General features: G+C 37.5%; 1 protein-coding gene across 1 annotated transcript; it reads right to left on the reverse strand.

Moving 5' to 3' along the window:
- Positions 1-618: 618 nt before the first annotated feature.
- Positions 619-20,912, reverse strand: LOC139744258 (QRFP-like peptide receptor). Its single transcript, XM_071654701.1, has 5 exons — positions 20,848-20,912; positions 17,526-17,828; positions 16,425-16,548; positions 14,927-15,340; positions 619-1,068 (listed from the first exon to the last, which is right to left on the reverse strand). The coding sequence occupies exons 1-5, from the start codon at positions 20,859-20,861 to the stop codon at positions 619-621; spliced, it is 1,305 nt and encodes a 434-aa protein (XP_071510802.1). The 5' UTR covers positions 20,862-20,912.
- Between the last annotated feature and the right edge of the window lie 1,115 nt (positions 20,913-22,027).

Consider the following 22,027-nt stretch of genomic DNA (forward strand, 5'->3'; position numbering starts at 1 on the left):
TCAGTGATATTTTCCTTCACCATTTCCTATGCAAAGTGCCAATTCTAAATCGAAATGTTTTGATAAAAACTCGTTCGTTCCATGTTGATTTATGACAAACTACACATGTCATTGTACTGCTATGGCCATTGCTACTTTGTATGTCTTTTAAAGTGATATAATAGGACAAATCAAATCCAGTTCATGAGTTCAAGTTGACATGTACTCACATTTACACGAGTAAAAGCACAGCAAATTGTTGTGTCTTAACGAGATTTACAGATTTGAACATATTCAGAGGTGGTCGTATGAACATGTTCTTTCACTACGCTCTTAAACACTGTAATATAAAAGAATACATAAATTTGCATAAAATATTACAACTCTTCGTTATGCACACGTGACAGTAATGTACATTTCATTATATACAGGCAAATTCTGTGGGGCTCTACACTGTCTAATGCAACACCCGTCATGGATAGCGACGTGTAGGTTATGTCCAGAATGACTAGTTTTTCTTTCCTTTGTATGATCTTTATTCTATGGAATGACCAGTCGTCAACTTGAAATGGTGATTGTCAATCATTACCAAAAGAAAAAAAAAGTAACAACAAAACCAAACCACCACCCTACTGAGTATCAATAAGCATTATTGTTTCGGAGATAAATGTATCCCTGTTGGTTGGATCCATTGGTGCGTTTGTTTGACTCGGGGTTCATGGATCTCATGGAGTACTGAGTCATCTGTGTGCCGTCCCGCGAGTTTGACATGCTTGATCCACGGTCTCGTGTAGATGTAAACGCGTAGCTTCGCAACGAGATTCCGCGCATGCGTCTTCTGGCGCAGCGACCGCGGCAGCTGCAAAGGACGAACGCGGCCTTGATGATCTGCCTAAAGCTTCGGGACATGAGGGCGTATACGATGGGGTTGAAAGCGCTGTTGGATATTGCCAGCATGTTGAAGGCGATAGAAAGATACTCCTTGGTGTAATATTCAATAACTGCTACTCGACTCACGACCATTAACACGATGAGCGGTCCCCAGAAAAGGGCGTACAGCACTACTAAAATGCCCAGCAGCAGCATGACCTGTGTGGAGCATTAGGAGAGTAGGATAGGGACAGTGGGGGAGAGATAAAGAAAAAGAGAGATAGAATACAACAAATTACATTTAAACGGTCATGATCAAGTTGTAACTATGTATGCATCAGTGCGTAACACCTTATATGATGTAATGTATTTCTCTTTATATTCATATCTATTATCTATATGCATATATAATACATTTTATATACAAATACTATACATATATGTATATTACATACTTTATTTCTTCACAAATCAAAGCATGTAATAAACAATCCTAGGTTACTACCTGCCCACAGGCGCGTTAGTACAAGGATATCAATGATGACAAAGGATGCCAGATTTGTTGAAGCTTTCGACATTTATCTTCCTCAGTTCTATTGTTTGTACATGTACACGGAGTAATATAGAATAAAAATAAACAGAGGTCTATGGGATGGAAATATATTGACCATGAAATTAAAACTATGGAATAATAGAAAAAGGAACAGAATTGAACATAGCGTGAGTTCAGCATACCATTTGTAAAGCATATCAAGCAATTACAAAACATGAAAGCATATACGTACGTAGACATGTATATGGTTAGCATACGAACACGAATTAAGAAATGACAAGCAGATAATAAACATGAAATTCTGGTAGAGTGTAATTATCTGCTCGACACACATTAGTGTACTGTTTTCGTTGTATTATGACTGAATGCGGCGGAATGAGGGAGAATCATGTAATATACCCGTAATGGGTGGTGTGTGTCAGGGAGGTGAGACAAAACCACCTCCCTGTGTGTGTTATGTGGTGGTGCGTGTGTGGTAGCGGTTGGATTTGATGACGGCTTACAGGGGTACATGTAGGTTGATTTGCCCATGTGAGAGTGTTTCAATTGGGGTGCAGTTCAAACGGAGAATTGTTTTGAGACTAGCGAATAAAATGGGCACTCTGGAGGTCATTATCTGTGATCCTTATACCATGACATCCTTTAAGTTTGTCACCATTCGTCACATCTGTAATACTCCCCAAAGATCACATAACATATTGAAAGCATTACGCCACTGTACATATATGTAATCATTTATTATATAATCCCTCAATCTTATTACATGTTCACCCATTGTGCACCAAGCCTGGTGCACCCATAACTCTTCATTGTATGTTCTGATTTTGTGTTATGTCATATTGATATTTGTGATTGAAAGCCGAATAAATAATAATAATAATAATGATAATAATAATAATAATAATAATGATAATAATATTAGCAATGATAATAACAATTATAATTATATATATGTATATATATATATATATATATATATATATATATATATATATATTGATATCTTCATATATAAAACACATGAACCATAACATATAATACATAAAATGTGTGTGTGTGTGTGTGCGTGTGCGTTTGTGTTTTGCATACAGTAATTAAGTCAAACCGTTATAGCGGTCACTCAAAACAATTTGTGATCATTGCTATACTCAGTTTGCCATTATGTGAAGGACCAATAAAATCTAGTAACATTGCAATACATATTCAAAGTATTTCAAGTGCTCTTCAAATTCAAGATAAAATGTAACCATCTTCTGTAGATGCACTTACTCAATGAGTATTGCATGTGCGCATTTACATTGACAAACTCACGCTCCGTACAGTGAACATAGTTGCTATAAAGATATAGACACCGCACCTGAGCACATACGTTTATGAGTGGTAACAGCCAAGCGCACGTTATAATTATGTTTGATAAAAACTACGATAGTTTTGACACTTGTTACTTGTGTCAGAAATCCGCGTTTGCAGCGCATCCTGGTCTGTTTTTATCATTAAGCTTCTAGAAGTGGTTGGTGAAATGAGAAAATCGCCGAGGGTGCGATAATCATGAATATTTATTAACTAACCAACAAGGAAGCGCCTGAACGACAGCTGGGTTCGTCTTCACATCAGCCTTAAAGGCACACGTCTATTCCTCTCAGCTCAGTTGAATATTCTCATCTTGAAAAAACATCAGATACATCAGTGGCAAAATGTGAAGATGTCAAAATTTTCCACAAACCTCCCTCTGATGAGGCTTTCGAAAGTAAAAATATTTTCCACTTTTTATTATCCAAATTTTCTCCGAGTCGCACTGGATATAGTACTGCATTTCTGTTTTGTAATTTCACAGATGCTTTAAACTACGAAGTACTTGCTAAATACGTGATAAGAGTCAATGTTTGCTTCATCATTATAATCAACGGATGAATATAAGACTACGTCTTTCTATTATATCCCCGTATTTTTCTGTCAATCATACCACAAAAAAAAAGAATAATCAAAGAGAAGAAGATACGCAGACGCATTACACACGTTTGTTACATGAAGCGAAAAATGCGCTTTCCCTTCATCAAAAACAATATCTGAATGAAGATAACAATGAAACGTGTTTGTTAATTTCTCTTCTGAATACCAGGCAAAGTATATAACGATATACACATAACCAGACCTAACATTACAAAGGATCAAAATGTCAGGAAAAATTCCAACCACTATAGGTTTGTCCAATACACTAATCCAGACTTACTTATCCGAATAAGTGATGGGCCACGTATACCCATCGTACATTGATGCACATGCATGTGTATTATACATAATTATATACATAATGATATGACAGTGGTGCCGGCTGAGACTGCCTCAAAGCTACATTAACATGACATTGTAGAAATAAAAACTATCTTCTGATGAATCGTTTTCACGCATTGCTGGAAAAAAATCTATTATCGAGAGTTTTCTTATTGAATCAGGGATTTGTCTGATTTAAAGGACAAGTTCACCTTTATAAACATAAGGATTGAGAAAATGCAGCAATATTAGTAGAACACATCAGTGAAAGTTTGAGGAAAATTGGACAATCGATGCAAAAGTTATGATTTTTTTAAATTTTTATGTTGGAACTGCTGGACGAGGAGACTACTACAGCTTGTGAATCATATGCGTACAACAGTATAAAGAAAATGTAAAGAAAATTCAACATATTTTCATTTTTTTCGCATAATAAAAGAGCATTTGACTTGCCTCTTTCTAAAGGTAGGGGGAATAATATTACCCATGACATATGTCGGTAACGAGTCAAGGGAATGTGTATTTTTTTTTCAAAATATGCAATTTTGTGAAATTCTCTTTATATTTTCCTTATATTGTTGTACGCATGTGACATCGTACACTGCAGTAGTCTTCCCATCCAGCGGTTACTGCACAAAAACTTCAAAAATTCATAACTTTTGAACGGATGGTCCGATTTTCCTCAAACTTTCAATAATGTGTTCTACTAATATTGCTACATTTTCTCGATCCTTATGTTTGTGAAGGTGAACTTGTCCTTTAAGTACTCAGTCTTATTGAAAGTCGAAATCAGTGACGTCACAGACATATCGATTTTTTGTCCAATAAATTTGACATCGGAGTAAAGGAACATGGCACGTTAGTATGTCAGTGTATAATAAGTTCATAGTCACAGTTTCGCCGATCAGCACGTTTCAAAATTATAATCGTCACAACGATTTAAACATCTACTATCACCATCGTCTGGCACCAATCTTCTTATCTCAAAAACTCCACCTTTTTGTCTGCACAGTTTTAAGGTTGTTGAAAGAACTTTAAAAAGAATTTTGCTATCCTACCAGCCCATGGGCAGGAAATTATAATCTTAATAAGTTCATTAGATTTACCAAACCCACTTAGTGGTTCATGTGAAAAGCCGGTCTTCTTTTATTGTTGCTACCATTTTATCAAGTTACCGCTGACAGAAAAGGGAGCTTTTTCTTCTTCAATAACGATTGTTCTCTTACAGGACAGCATAGTGCACACAACTTAAACAGGAGGGAAAAAATGTGAAAGGAACACAATTTACGCTAGAGGCCAAATTGTAGGGCATGGCCTTATAGACGCTGTCAGTCTCGCCTTAAATCAAAGCAGAGAAGAGTAGGTAGACACAATTCATAACAGGATTAAAGGTCAGGTTTAGATAGAACAAGTGCATCTCTACTTGTACGATATTGTGTTTCGGGTTCTTGGAGATAAGAACATTGCAATGATATTGCTCAAAGGCTACTGACTCATTTGATTAGACTTATATACGTGCCAATACTTATCCCCTTCATAGACAAGAATATAGCTGGTCCATGGTATAAATGTAGGTTTACAAGTCTCATTTTTATATACACGTAATGAAAGAATAAACGTAATGTAAAAGCTCCATCCTATAACCAGAAATTTATAGCAGGGGGACAAACGTAATAAAATATACAATGGAAATCAGGGATAATAAGAACACTTCAGTACATTTTACGCATAGCATTGCATAACTTTTGATATGCCAGTTGAATCTAACATAATACTTATAATATTGCGTGATAAAAAATAACACAAAGGAGGTTATGTTGAATTGGGCAAGTTATTTTGAACTGTTTCTAGATGTTACATTTTTTTTTCATTTTCATTATGCTTCCATCCCCGCATAAACTTTTGCCTAAGTAAGATCAGAGATCTCTCGGGAAACAAGTTAGAAAATCTCTGTTCTATCTGTGCAGCAAAGATGCTATCCAACAAGAACAAGAACAAGAACAACAACAACAACAACAACCCCCCAAAACGCCAAAAAACAAAAACAAAAACCCAACAACAATTGGCACTATGCTTGTACTGAAATCGTGTTGTCTTAAAAAACACCATTAGTCAAAGCAGGCTATCGTTTTATTCTCAGAATCTTAAAGTTTCCATCGGTCTGAAAACACTGGTATAATAAACGTAAGGTGAACAGATATATTTGCTGTTTATTTTGTTTTCTTATAGTTATGTTAATACCCTGCCAATATAGACAATGTGGTTGACGATTTTGCCAAAGCCTTGAAGTGAACTCACTTATACGGCAGTTAATTCACCCCAAATATATACGTGGATTTAGTAAAGCAATATTATTAGTAGAGTTAAACAATTTTCATTTTGCTTGAGTTATACCTATTTCCGAAGATAAGTAAACGACAGCATGGACAAGTCGGAGGAATGTGTACTTTTATTAGAAAATAAATAATGTGGAATTCTCTTTATTCTCTATATTTCGCATTTATACTGTGACATCACGAATTAATGCATTCTTCTTTTCCGGCAACGACAGTATACGATTCTTGCCAAAACCATATAATTTATAACTTTTGAATTGTTATTCGTCCAAGATTGCCTGATTTTCCTCATACCTCACTAATGTGTAGCCTACTACTTACATTTCGGCAGCCCCTGAATCCACATACATATTTTTGTTTTGTTTTGTCGTTTTGAGATAAATTCCATCGTGAATAATACCATATACTAGTAGTTAAGGGGGGCATAATTCAGGATACGACCTTTATGCCTTTGTAAAGCAGGATAAGATTATGGTGCGATAAGAAAATCAGAACATCAGCACTTTATTCAAATTCAGTAAAAGCAATACTCAAGGTTCGGTCTCCAGAAAACCAGTGATACATCTTTAGAAAACAGACACTCCCATCTTTCATCTCTTGGTTTCATGGCTTAACTTATCTTTCTCCCAAACTATATGCACAGTATAGGATAAGGAATAGCGCCTTCTCCACTTTCCAGCTTATACGTGTATCAATACGTAACAATATTCTATGTTCCACACAGTTTATCTAAGACCATAGTCATGGATTGCTACTGTCAGCTATCTCCACGGTCTAGGAACACAGGTCTATATGTCGCTTCGGCAACCTATTCAATCACGTTTACTTTGAACTTGTTGATTCTTCCTGATGGAGAATATTTCAGCTTAACTTTCCAAACTCATGTCCCAGAAACTCGAACATTTTAAACATCAGTTGTCTGAGAGAAAAGGAGGTTAAACCTTTTACATTTACATTCCCTGGAGGTGAGTGTACAATTCGATGTTCCTGCCTCAAATTTCTGGCACGGAATAAGGCGGAAAAGTGCACTGTTCGTCTGCAGGAATGCATCACGCTTTCCTCCCACGCATGTGTGTGTGTGTGTGTGTGTGTGTGTGTGTGTGTGTGTGTGTGTGTTATTTCCTCGCTCTCCTTTCGAAGCTTGAAGCGCACGTAGTCTATCCTATAAGCTCTGTCACTATCCATTTACAACGCGCCCTAGGGACTCAGCGACATAACTCAGGTCTGGGGCAGAATAAAGTGGACGAAAGGTGTCAATCTGACTCAATTACGCATTAATTCACATTTTGATGGAACAATAGAAATTGCACATTCATTCTGAATCAAATACCGAAAACAAATCATTAATGCAGCACTTGTCTGGGAGATGGATTAGCTCAGGGAACTAGGAAGGGTCTCGACGAAAAGAAAATAAACCGTAACACCGACAGGGAGCAATTGCAAACATGTTACATCTTTCGTCTACATTGGATCGTCTGGTTAGACTTGGGGATATTGTCACTATTACGAAAGTCATTACCTCCATGTACATTTGTCTTTTCGGCAAGTCAGAATGCATTTGTTTGGTATTGTAAAGCTTGTCTACAATAAACCTATCATAGATAATGTCGGAGTATGCATTCAATATTTCGTGACAGAGTTAAAAAAAAATCCGCCTTCCCCCAAGAGAGGAATATACAACCATTTATCCAAAAAAGAAAAAGAAAAAGAAAAAGAAAGAGAAAATACAACTTATTTCTATTGGCTTCATTGTACTACATTACTATTTTTTCACCTGATTGTACACATTGTTATTATCATTTTGTAATAATTTTGTGTTATTTCGATATGGAAAATGAATAAATGAAATGAAAGTGCTGCGCATCGTTACGAAGGCAATTAAATGAACATTATCATAATAAACTAGAAAAGCACTCTGAGAGCACAGACCTCCGCCAAGCAGCTACTTTCCACCGATGATCTTGCTCTTCCCAAAGAGATTTTTCTCCTCTCCACCACTGAGGAAAAGCTCTTTGGGCGAGAGCAGTGATTTCCACCCATATATGCCTTTGTTTCGTCATAAACCCTCAGCTTACGCGGCGCGCCTCGCCCTAGCAGAAACTACAGCACGCGCGATTGAAAACCTAAAAAATGCGCAGCTTGAACTCCCAAGTTCATTGATTGGATAATTGGACGATTGGTATGATACGCCCTATCTACAAAAAGAAAGGTTCTGCCAATGACCCTGATAACTATCGCGGAATATCTTTATTAAGTTGCATTGGCAAATTATTTACTTCAATAATTAATGATAGATTGACAGATTTTGTCGATGATAATCATGCAATGGGGAAGAACAGGCAGGATTCAGAGACTCATTCAACTGTTGATCACATACATTATTTGTGTTGCACTCAGTTATTGACTTGTATTTTATCACAGAGAAAAAGAAGAGTTTATTGTGCGTTTATAGACTATAAGAAAGCTTTTGACTCTGTCGATAGAACATTGCTATGGAATAAAGTTGCTAGATGTAATATACAGGGAAAAGTTTTCGATGAAATTCGAAATATGTATAAAAATCTGAAGTCATGTGTTCTCAACAATTCAGAGCGTTCTGAGTTTTTTTTATTGTAATATTGGAGTGAGACAAGGGGAAATCTATTTCATTTTCTGTTTGCATTGTACAATTCAATTCAATTCAATTCAATTCAATTCAATTCAATTCAATTCAATAGTTTATTTATTTCCATCATCACAAAGAAATGAAAAGAAAAAGTTGACATAATCCAAAGTGATACAATTTTTTACATTTCTCTTACACTCGTCTGATAAAGGATTTTTTCAATACAATATAAAGTATATTATACACGAATGATGTCGTAAAAAAGAAACAATGCACTTTGTCATGGCAACAAAAATAGTAAATAATCACAATGATGGAAAACAGTGTTCCACTAAAAAAGCCACGCTTGTAAAACGTACATAAATGATTTTCAAGATTATGCAAGTTCCGCATATAATGGCGTTGATTTTTTGCCTAATAATTTGTTGACCGCATTAAATGATAAAGGAATAGACGTATTTCTAAGACTCTTCTCATTGATGTATGCTGATGATACTTTAATCCTAGCAACTAGTGAGAATGAACTGCAATCTGCACTCTATTTTCATTGGTTTTTGTTTTATGTTAAAAGGTATTTACAATGTTTTGCTTTATACTATTGAAATTGCTTTTATCTGCGTTATTGTTGCCCTGCTTTTTTAACTGTATTGTTTGTCTTGCTTCTCTCTCTCTCCCTCTCTCTCACTCTCTTTTTCTCTCCTGGATCCTGCACCTTTCTGTATATTCTGTATATTTTGTAAATAACATACAACTTTCCGTATATATATATATATATACATAATTTATGATGTATTAACTGATTTTGTATGTTACGATGTTTGGTCAAATGTTCTTCCATACCCTGACTTTGGGTGACATAAGAAAAAAAAAACATTGTCATTGTCATTGTCATTGTCATTGAGCCTACCTGTCAAAATATCAAAAATCCTTCATAAATTCCCCCCAAAATCTCGGATCACCACCAAAATTTAATCATTTGTTACTTGTATCATTCTCAACCGTTCCTGTAAGTTTCATTCAAATCCGTTGACTACTTTTTGAGTTATTTTGCACACGGACAAACAAACAAACAAACAAACAAACGGTAACGAAAACATAACCTCCTCCCTTCGCGGAGGTAATGAATTATATGAACATAATAAATGAATTATCAGAGATCAGAGATCAATGAAAAATAAAGGGAGTTAATGTTGTTTTTCTCTTTCTTCCTTCCCTGCTTTGCATATATTATAAGAAGCCGTACGTATGTATTTGATAATAATGATAACAAGAACGAGAACAACAAGAAGAACAACAATCAGAACAACATCAATAACAACAACAACAACAGCTTGGATAACAAAAAAGCGTTACAATCACGAATGCTTACAATTTATACACGCAATGAGGTGAAATTCAACCCATCATGTAACCTGTCACCACACATCTAAATTGAGGCTTAGCTCTGGATATTTGGCGGACGTCTACCTCGGAGTGTAGGCCCAAACAAAGCTCAGGGCGTTTTACAAGTTCCTCCACTGCACCGTCCCCGATTGTTGTGGCTATTCGTGATGAAGGGAAGATGATTGAGAATCTGGGGCTTTTTCCCATCACGTGCATGAGTATGAAAAATGATACAATTTCCTACGATTTCCAACTTCTTCCCTTCAGTCGCAATCGATGTTAATTGTCACGTGACCGTCTCCGGGGATTGTTACCATCAATCTTGGCCAGGTTGCCAACCACTCTACACATCTCGTCTGGACTTTTTCATTCATTTCTATTTTCACGTGTATTGGGATGTGTGCTATCTATACTTAATGAATATGGATGTAATAAGCTCGAGACTCTAATCCGTCGACTTGCGGCAAGAGCGAGAGCGAGAGAGAGAGAGAGAAAGAGAGAGAGAGGGAGAGGAAGAGAGAGAGAGAGAGAGAGAGAGAGAGAGAGAGAAAAGACATGGAGAAAAAGAGATGAAGAGAAGAGATAGCTGCAACTGTTCTATGGACACACCATGGAGCATAGTGTTCAGTGTTTCAATGTTGTATTTCTCATATTAGTCATCATGCACCCTCGAGTAAATGTTACCCGTCCTGACAACTAATCACACACACGCACACACACACACACACACACACACACACACACGCACACACACAGACAGATTCTGTCAAAATGTTTTTATTGATCTGTGATCCTGCGCGAGGACCAAAGAACTACAAATTAAGGCGTTCATTGTTCGAGAGGAAACCAGGATCCCGTTTCACAAAAACTTGTCATCAGTAACAAGTTACGATAGTTGTTATAAGCTACTGAAATCCATGTATCTGATTGGCTGAGAGCAAATTTGTCATATAGATGTGTCAGTTGCTATACTGATGACAAGCTTTATGAAACGGGACCCAGATCTAGGCCTATATACTTCAAATCAAGCTCATGATATTCTGTAGCTGTAGAGTTTTTTCTTTAGATTGTTGACGATGGCATCTACATGGCCTTGTTTACAAAGGAAAGCCTCTTCAGAATCATCAGCATTCTTTCACTGCAAAGTACTCATTCATAACGACACACCGAGTGTGGCAGAGAGCGCACGAATTGTAAGCCATTAACTGAAGTGTGTATGAAGGGAAAAGCGATGAGTACAGATAGAAACACGGATCATTTTAGGAGGCACGGTTTGCCTACTCACGTGTAAGGGCAAGGTGAGAGTAGGAGAAAGAAGTTGATGTTTTATACAGGCTTGGACGAGATCAGCAGGACAATTGTCAAAGGACAGGGTATAGATTACCGTTTTGTGATTCAAAGTATCCACAATGTGTGCAAGCTAATACCAACTGACAGACCGCTATTTTCCTCCGAGCTTATCCTTGTTTCCCAAGGACATTTTGAAAAAAAAAAACCCACACAGCTGAGGGATTTGATATACGAATTTTCCTTTTCCGTTCGACGATACACATCGCTGATTCCTGTCACGTTATGCCATAGACCCTATGGACAAAATACTGAAACCTAAACCAAATTTGCTGATCATATTAATCTACAAGTGACTTTGTTTGTTTCATTTCCATCTGAGTAGATGGCTACATAGCCCATATTTAGCTGCAATGGCTGATCTTCCATGGGGTCCAGTTGAATGTAAGGCGGGACCACTTCCCTGCTCTTTACGACGAACAAAATAACAGCGAATAAAGCGGGATCTTCTATATACGTGCATACGTTGTGACTCTCTCATTCATAGGACTTCCATTTTATTTCCTATCCGAGGGACAGAGTGTTTTGTCTTTTCTAGAGGGGACGGTATAATTACACACAGCATTGCTCAGTGGGACCCGGGAATCGAACCGGGGTCCTTTGGATCGTGGGGCAGACGCGCTAACGACTGAGCTAACTCGCCGCCCTTTGTGAACCTATAAAATGTGACTAGAGCCATCGCATGTTAAACGATTTGACCCATAACTAACCTATGAAATGTGACTAGAGGCAACCCTTGTAACCTACATGTTAAACCATTCGACCCATTACTCACATATTGAAGGTTACTAGGCCTAGAAACCTTGTTAATCAATTAAAACTATAATCTCACTCATTGAGTGTGACCCGGAGCAGAACCTTGTTAAACAATTCAAACCATACCGTTCTTATTGAATGTGACTGGAGCAAAGCCAGGTTAAACAATTTGATCCAAATCACCTACTGAATGTAACCAATGCCGACCCTTGTCAAGCAATATGACCCATAGTTAAACTATAGAATGTGACTGGAACCAACCATTGTCATTCGCTTGACGATTAGAGCCACATGTGATTATATAACATAACAGCCAAACCTTGTGAAACAATGAGAACCATAAATCACTTACTGAAGTATGTGACCAGAGCCAACCTTTGACTCGACCCAGAACTGACCTATATAAATGTAACTATAGAGCTAACTTTGCGATTTGGGCGATAAGTGACCTATGGAATGTGACTATAGGGCGAACCTTGTTATCTGCTTGTTAAAAGGTTCGACCCATAACTGACCTGTTGGGTGTGACCAGAGCAAAACTTTGTTAATGTTCTTATTGAATGTGACCAAACTGAACCGACCCTTGTTAAACGATTCAACCCGTAATTCACATTGAATGTGACCGCTGCCAACCTTGCTAAACAATGCGACGCATAGCTCACCTATTGAACGTAACTAAACTCAAATTTTTTTGAACAATGTGAGACATAACTCATGGAATATGATTTGAGCCAGCCCTTGCTAAACAATTCGATCCATAACTTACCTATGGAATATGACTACAACCATCTTTGTCCCTTGTCATCTGTTAAACAATTCGAAGCATAACTCATCTATGGTTTGACACTATTCGAAAGAAAGAAGTTGATATGAAAATAAAATCTTCTTTCCAGACATGCGAACACAAGGAGACAAACATCAACAACAGCTAACAACAACGAATGCACAAAAGCAAAGGCGAAAGCGAACAAAAGACGAACATGTAACGGACATTTTGTTCATGACAAAGACTGAGCGGGGGCAACACCCATGATGGGTCATTTCCGTCATAGATGAGATAATTATTACGTCACTGCTCATTTTGACTCTGTAACAGGTTTTATTGATTAGTGACGATGAAATTTCACATTGTCACACACCTGCACACAGGATTCAATGATTTGTGCAAAATCTTTACAAAAATCAATGATAAAGTTTTGCGGTTGATATTCCAGCTATCATACCATCTCTTGAAGTGAAAAGGAGAAAAAGAAAAAAAAAAGAGAGAAAAACGGTAAGTGATCGCACTTGTTGAAAGTGGATGTCGGTGTACGCGAGTATGTGTGCGCGCTGTTAAATGTTTCCGACCAATTTCTTGCGCCAAGCGTTGATCTCACATTTCATAAGCTCTGATATGTTTTAGCATGCGACTTAACTCGATGGACGTATATCAAAACACATCTCAATGCACCAAAATAAAGATAAACAATTTACGTATCTTTCCCAAAACGATGAAAACGTTGTTTATCAATTAATTACGCAATGCTTTTGCTGTGAAGTACAAACGCGATAGTTTTGCTTGTGATGAAATCAGTCAATTTTGGTAGTTTATTATGAGCAACTAATAATGGTTATAATACTGACTGTATGAAATATATGATTGTTGTGTTTAGTGGTAGGCCCTACGGACCTTTATAACAGAACGATATAATAAAAAGTCAAATTAGAGAAAAAGGGAGAGATAAAGAGAGAAAAAATACATATGTGGAAAGGATGAAAAAGTAATAGAACTGAAAACGTGAGAGCCAGGAACCACTGGGAGAGTAGATGGTGTAGGATGTGAGAGAATCAGAGTAAAGAGAGAGAGAGAGAGAGAGAGAGAGAGAGAGGGAGAGAGGAAGAGAGGGAGGGAAAAGAAAGGGAGAGAGAGAGAGAGAGAGTGGGGGAGGGGTGTTCTTATTCGGTGACTTAATTAAATATCCATTATCTTTGCTAGCGGCTTGGCTTCGGCAAAATTTTAGTGCAATTACGTTTTTAATTCAGGGCGCGCATTCAATCAACCAATATAATGAAACGCTCTTTAGCGAGGAGCGATATGAAAAAATGGACTCTTCTGATTGAAAATGTAATACAAGAGCGGATGTTGAACGGTTTTATCAGCTATTGAAAGGTTTTGTCCATTCTACCGCGAAGATTAGCGGCATCCAGAGCTCATATCGACGAGTTGTGTTGTGCGGACACAAGGGTATGTTTATTGTCTGGAATAAATGACTGAGTCAATTACCGAAGCGGTATTATGTGGTATATTGCGTTAAGAGTTCTCCAAAAGTGCATCACTTGTTCCGTTTTGGAAAAACAAAAAAACCCACCAACACCCTAAAACCACCACGGAACTGCATTTTCGCCGTAGAGGTTTATTAATATGTTATCGGTTCAAACGCTCAGTCCAAACACAGGATATATTTACTGGTTCAGATGACTATACGCACTAGTAACTTGATTGACCCATAAAATGTGTGATTGATCCGTACACACAGTTATAAAACGTGATGAGGATAACATTCATACAGTCAAACGTAGAAGTAATTTGTATATAGCCACAAACTCTTTTAATATTTCAGAACAATCAACATTTACATCGACAAATTTGATGAGTTTTAACGTTCAAAGACCCCCCCTCAAAAAAAAAAATCAAGAAACCTTCATTCACATTTTTGTTCATGTTGGTTCTCTTATAGCCATCAAATGAGGAATAGGCCTATTGCCTTGAAATCATGAAACTGATATAATCAACATGACAACTGGCTGTGTGCCTTAAATCACGAGTGTGTAAAACAAACGACTTACTCGTTTTCTCTCCTGAAGAGTAGACTGAGCGTTGTTTCGAGATTTCACACTTCTTTTTTCCCTCTCGTCTTCGTTTAGACACTTCGAACCGGAAGTGTATTCGCTGACTCCACCGCCTTGGGAGATCACTGTACTAACTTCCGGGTCACCGCAACTCATGCGCATCGAACTCCTGTCGGCGCTCTTGATTCCATTGCCCTTAAGTGCACGCACGCTCTGCAGGTTCTTCGTGACCCGGCTACTTCTATGAAGAGTGAAGATCACCCTCACGTTGCAGAACAGCATTCCCAGCAATGGGACCAGGTAGAGGACGATGAAGAAGTAGCCCACCTTAAAGTTTTGACCCGCTATGGTCCCAGCGTCTCGCTCACACTCTGCATACACGTGGCCACCATAGATAGTTTCATTGTATTTCTGAAAAGAAATTAAATAGGAGTTTTGAGTAAATTTAAGGCCGGGTTGGGGGGGGGGGGGAGGGAGAAATCAAAGTTTCTATTGTATAGTGGTCTACCAAAACTTGGTACCTTTGTGGGTACAGAGGAAAAGAGGAAATGGGATGTTTTCTTGCTTTACTTTAACAGAAGATAAACCCCATTCGCTTTTCCCATTTATTTCGTTGGTAGGGCCTAAGTTCTCTTTGTGAAATCTTCATCCTTGCACTAAAAAAAAAAAAGAAGAAAAAGGGTGAAGACACGAATTACATTCTTTCATTACGAGAACTGTTCAGTTTGTCTAGAATTCGAATCCAGGCAACTAAAAATCTGAAGTGATAAAGTTCATCTTTGAGAGAGCAAAATTGCCTTTTGTGATTCTTTTTTTTTCTCAACAAGAATGGTTCATGACGCGAAGATATAGAATTGTACATTCATATAGCTTTATGTGATACAAGCAGGTTATTTCCTACATACACTGGAGGCTTAATGATTGTTTTCAATTTGAATTACAATAGACTTAAGAGTTTGTAAATTAACAATTTACAATAAGACTACAATAGTCTTACAATCTCTCACCGAATTGAAGAATCCCCTCAAAGATCTAAAACATGTTTAGCTGCAGTATAAGGCGAGGCAATGATTGTGAGATAATTTGGGTAAGGTGCTGTACAAGCTCAAATAGATGCCGTGGTGAGCATAATGTATAGACAAGGTTTTGGAAAACAAGAATGTTTGTCTAGGCTTGTCTCTCTCCCTCTCTCTCTCTCAAAACAGGAAGACATCATCGATTTTCTAAAATGTATCTTTGTTCTTCGAGGTATTTCAAAATGGTCTAAGATGGTGCAAAGATGTTTAAAGGTCTCGTGGGAGACAATTTCCTGTTTTAGGGTAGGGTAATGAAACAAATCTCTACATTTATGTCGAAAATAAAAATCGTTGGAGAGTCACTTAAATATCTTACATTTCATTGTAACAGATATCATGATTTTCTAAAGGAATTAGTCTTATGACAATAAGTTCTTTGATGAAAATTGTCATGAGACAAAGAGAGTAGGAAATATTACCGTGAATGGAACTGAGACGAGGGCGAGGAGAAAGGAAATCAACCAGGTAATTGCTACGATGAAAAGACCGCGTCTCTTCGTGAAAAATATTTTGGCCTGCAGCGGGAACACAACCACCAAGTACCTGTCGGGACAATCGGGAAATGTTAGGTCAATGTTACCGGGATATCCGACGGCTGGCCGACAGAAGATACAGACAAAGTAGCTAGTTATTTGATTGAAAAAATAAACGCGGAGAAAAAAATATTATTAAAGTAATGGAATGTGACAAAGTAAGGATCAACAACGCATTGGTAGGCATACACAGAACAGTAAATATCCACGTTGTGTGGCATATTGGACGCATTCTATTATAGTCGGAAAGCGAATTCAAAAATTGTTTTTTTTTTTCGATGAGAAAAGTGTGAAATATGAAAAAAGAAGACCTAAGAATTTTGTGAAATCAAATATATCATATTTTGGGGTGTTTCTACAACATAGCACCCACTCATATACAATTGATGAAGTAAAAAAAAAAGTTTTACCCAGTGAAAATGATGCAATTTGTTAATTTTTCTTCCAGGATTTAATCGACTTTGTTCTCATTGCTGAAATTTGTCACGTACCTTCAAACACAGGAATTGCTTGAAATAAGATCGCCAATAACAAGAAGCAGCTGAGAACCAGAACATATTATTTAGATGCAATATACTTGACTGCATACTACTTCTGACAATCGTTTTCCCAAAGTAATGGATACACGTGACTCTTTCAATTGTCGGGCAGAATCACGGCATCATAACATTAATTGAATTGTAGAAACGGCCCAGACGTTCTTTCTTTGCAAATCATTAAGAAATCACGGCACAAGATTTTAGGAAGACAATGTTTGTTCCAATGCTATACATCTGATGGATGTCAAGATAAGTAAGGAGGACGGGAGAGGAAACTGTATGCAGAATACGTAATAGACTCTTGAATTAAAAAATAAAAATGTGAAAGCATGTTTTAGCAAGTAGAACCCATTTGAAAATGGCTTAACTAAGTCAAATGATAAAATAAGAAGAATAGAAAGAGAATAGAAGGTTATTGGATGAAAACGCGAGAAAAAAAAAGTCGCACCTTTCAGCACTTATTACGAGAAGCATCATGGCTGATGAAGCGGGTGAGAGTAACCAAAGGAAAGACAGGATCTGGCAGCCAAAAGGACCAAAGATGAACTCATAGTGGATGGAGGCGTGGAGATTAATAGGAGTGAAGACAGCTACGAAGAGAAGATCAGCAATGGCGAGACTACACAGCATCATTGAGGTGAAAGAGATACGGTGTAGTGTTCGTAAGATGCTGAAGATGACAAGTGAGTTGCCAAGTAGTCCAACCAGAATGATGGTAACATAGACGACCAAGAGCAGGATCTCAATCAATCTGTGTAAAGGGAAAAAGACAGCGACTTAAAAAGTAAATGTTGCTGGGAGAAACATTTTTTTCGGATTGATATAGCGATAAAGGTAACAGGAGGTGACGTGATATTAATAAAGGTTATTTCTGAAACAGGATAAACACGCATTATTAATCATTGGATTTAATACTCCCCTTAGATGGAAGTTGTACTTGTTCAGGAGATAATTACAAGCGTTGAGCAACCAGAGATTTTAATGTCATCAGCCACCTGTTCTGACGTCAGAATTGGCTATCGTTTCATTTACCCACTAGGGTACTCACAGAACAAACTTCTGTCTGTCTGTCTTCTTCTTCTTCTCTATAAGTACCCCCCCCCCCCCCAAGTATTTTCGTACCCCAAAACTCTATGAAAACAAAGAAACAAACAAACAATTAAACAAACAAACCAAACAAAAAAAAAAAGCAAACAGAAAAAAAACTTGTTGGACCTCTACAAGTTAAAACGGATGATTCTGTAATGCATACAACCACTCAAGGAAGTCGACAGAGAAATGGACACGGTCATTATTTGGACCACTCGAGATCCTTTTTCAACTTATCATTTAGCTTGCAGTGAAAGGTTTGTGAGTAGGCCCTATATGACATTCTCCTGAGTTACAATTAGTTACACATCTTTATCAATGGCAACATATCTTTGGTATCGTTCAATAATAAGCAAGACAATTCAAAGAATCGGTCAGAGATGTGACAATGTAATATCAATATTACGAACGCTTTATTAAACTCTTATATCACAGTGTCTCAAGTCATTGTTAAATTTGGTAACATATCAGTTGAATAGGATGTTCAGACAACAGGCTAGGTATCTTTAAGATATGTTACTTTTTTTTCTACTCACAAAGCCAGCCGTTGGAAGACAGCTAAAGTGTTGTCAGTATAGGTTTTTCAACTTTCCTTCCTAGGCCCTACTTAATTTACTGCGACAGTGGCATTTGGACATTACGAAAACAGAATGAACCCCAAGCTGAGCTAGTCATTTCAAGTGACTTTACGTCGTCTCTGTCTACCAAGGAGCCTGATCGTTTCTAGCCACTCACTATTCACCTGATGCAATCTCTGCGCAGTTCGTGAGAGATTTTGTGATCGGAGTAGCCCGAGGCGCAGGGCTAGGTGTAATTCAAGCACAGCGCAAGACAAGTGAAATATTAACTTGTTAACGGTATGTAATCTCGTTCTCCCGCCTTCTCGCTGCTTCAGCATTACTGCAGAGACAAAATATAGTTCCTCAGCAAGATCGGTTCCTGCAAGGCCCGTGTGCAGCAGCTGCCAGCGGTTTAATTTCCTTATGAAGAAAGCCAAATAGAAAACACTTCTTGTAACCGCTAGCAAAAAACGAGAGAAATGATTTGGCCGTTGAATAACTGTTGAGGGCGCACAATGCACGCTCGCAAATCCTGTCCTCCGAATGAGAATTCAATCGCTTTTCTTTTGCTTGGAATCATTTCAGTGTGTGTGTAAAAATAAAGAATATCCACATAACTTAATGAATCCTCTGATGGCGGTAACTATTTTGGGAGAGAACTAAATCTAAACATTCTAATTAGATGTCATATCAATCGACATTGGAAAGTGACGGACCAGGGATTTGTATATTATCACCTCACTCAAAAGATTGTTATGATTTCTCTCAGTGTGTGTCAGAAAACCCTTTATTTATTGTAGGCCATGTTATTTACCTGCAAATTTATACGTATTTATGAACGAATTATAACAGAGATGAGTTGGCGGTCCCCTACTTTTTCCATGTACTTAAATGGTAGATAAGGAATTCTCTAGCGGCATAACACAAACTATCACTGCTATGTTGATGATGTAGCTTTGCCTTTATGTTGTTGGTTTTTTTTTTAGGTACACCTGACGAGATGGAGGTTTGTGAGACAGTTCCCTGGCTTGAATCATGCATTGTTTGAAATTCGATAGTAGCAAATAAGAGTTTATTTGTGATGGATCTAGAGCATAATTTGGAAGAATAAAATCATCAATCCCCTCGAAACTCGTACATGTCTTTATATCATTTAGACTAGACTAGACTAGATATAGTGCTGTATAAATAACCATTATTATTGCCATTATCATTACAAGTATATTATTACTTTACCCAAATGGACAAAATTCAGTTACCTATGCATTTAGCCTTTGACCTCTCAGCCCGTCATTTAATCTTTGTGTTATTTTTGTGTATATCTGTACTTTCTTTTAACCAATTGTTTGGAAAATCATCCCTTCCTATCCCATCCCGAAAAGAACAAAAAATTACCGACCTTGACTGTTTGCAACCATTATTTTATGAAAATGTAGCTTTTTCATTATTCGTTCTCGTACTTCTTCGTTTTCATTATTTCTTTTTACAACTGGTATTTCATTACCTGAAGAAAAGTTCATGAGCTTGAGCAAGTTTACAAAAATGCTATTATATCTTTTCTATTCATCTTATCTGTAGCGACAGAAGCCAAACCGTGATGTGAGGAATATCATTGAGATGTATTGTATCTACGTGCTTGTGAAATATAAAATGACAATCAGAAAACCGCAACTTTGAATTGTCAGTCAAGGATGCTGTCTCCATTCGAACATTTTTGTTTTAAACTGAAAAGTTGAAAACGGACAGCTGCAATTTTTGGCAGATTAAAGCAATATCAAACAAACTAATACCCTCCTAATCTCTGCAGGAATACATGATGACACTATAGTTCACTCCTTGCTGAGGAAAGATTAGGAGAAGTGAATTATCACTCATGTAGAATGATTAGAATAATATTTTTAAGTGAATTTAAAACAAAACGCGCACTCGTTGAAGAAACACTAAGCAGTCTCTAATTTCCTGTTTGTGAAGAACGAACGATGTTTGACTCAATCAATAAAATAGAGGCATCGTCATTTAAACATCTAATTGGCTTTAAGTCTGTGCCATAAATCACTACAAGCTCGCGGCAACCCCCATCTCTACCCTGTTTCATTCAAGACTGAAACCATATCTACTTACGCCCAAGTCGACATGTCTCCGTTATAGTCATGGTAGGAAGAAGATTCGTTGTACCACTCTGTGGCCGTGTCAGTCACAAGCTCATCAGACATGATGGTGGACGCCCCCTTTGTCGGTGTAAGGCTTGCTGGACTCCGTGACAGCTGGTTTGGTGTAACATCGCTATAGGTGTCTCCGCCTACTGTGATGCCTTGAATTGGTGTATTTTCCGCACCAGCCATGACTACTGGTTTGGGGAGACTACTGGTATTCTCGAAGGAAATAACTTGTGTCTCCGCGTCGAATTAATCTGTGCGAGTAAAACAAAATAATAATGTGATTCAATCAACACACTTCAATGTGCACTTTCCAAAATGAGAGACTTTCTATCCAAGCAGCGCTGTCTGGGTAGAATAACTTTCTTTCTCACGACATTTTTTTTTTTCTAACACAATTAACCAAAGAATTGTTTTCCTTTTGCGAATGTGAGAACTTAAATGATTGCAATATAACTACATCTATACATACGTATATTTGATTTGCTGAATGTATAAGTATTACATTACATTACAATTTCTCTCGTCATTTCTCGTACAAGCTTGTGTAAAAGATATTTCATACATTATTATCTTAAATATATTCAGTATTGTGGACAGTTCATCCTTATTACATTAAAATTGTGAAGTTCTAAAGCCATCATATAAACTGAGACACTTAATTGAATCTAAAAAAGACCACAAACTATGAAAAAAGTCATTGGAATTTTTTTTTTGTATTCAAAGAATACATATAGAAATATACATGTATGTGTCTGACCTGTTTGAGGAATCGTTCGTCTGCTACGGTTTAGTGATTAGTTCTTGCAAGAACTGGAAATCAGTTGCATTTGTCTCATCATATGCAATGTGTTTGCGATTTCAAAACATGAGCCTGAAATGCAGCACGTCAACTATCGATGGTCGTACTTGGTGATTTCAACAGGCAGTGCGTATTTGACAAAATGTCGTTTGGCTTTAATATCTCTGCGAGTCCCTCAATGGTGTAACACCATTTCATTAGGTTCCACTTCCTGGTGGGGTTAAGTGGTATCTAAATGAAAGCGCATGCCTCACAGGCATGCAACCCCCTCCCCCATTAGAGCCGTACTAATTGCAGCTTTCGATCTAGCCTTCTCCCCTCACTAACGTGCTAATCAAGGTAA

Source organism: Diadema antillarum, unplaced genomic scaffold (genome assembly GCF_040938485.1).
Source record: "Diadema antillarum isolate AM-2024a unplaced genomic scaffold, OU_Dant_1.0 seq00001150_RagTag, whole genome shotgun sequence".
Lineage (NCBI taxonomy): Eukaryota > Metazoa > Echinodermata > Echinoidea > Diadematoida > Diadematidae > Diadema > Diadema antillarum.

Bases quoted from the DNA above. Each gene is read 5' to 3' on its own strand.
- LOC139744258 (XM_071654701.1), bottom strand. The intron at 15,341-16,424 runs GTAATATTTCCT...ATTTCTTTTCAG, and splicing joins TCGTCTCAGTTCCATTCACG to AAATACAATGAAACTATCTA. The intron at 1,069-14,926 runs GTAAGTCGTTTG...TGCTCCACACAG, and splicing joins CTCTTCAGGAGAGAAAACGA to GTCATGCTGCTGCTGGGCAT.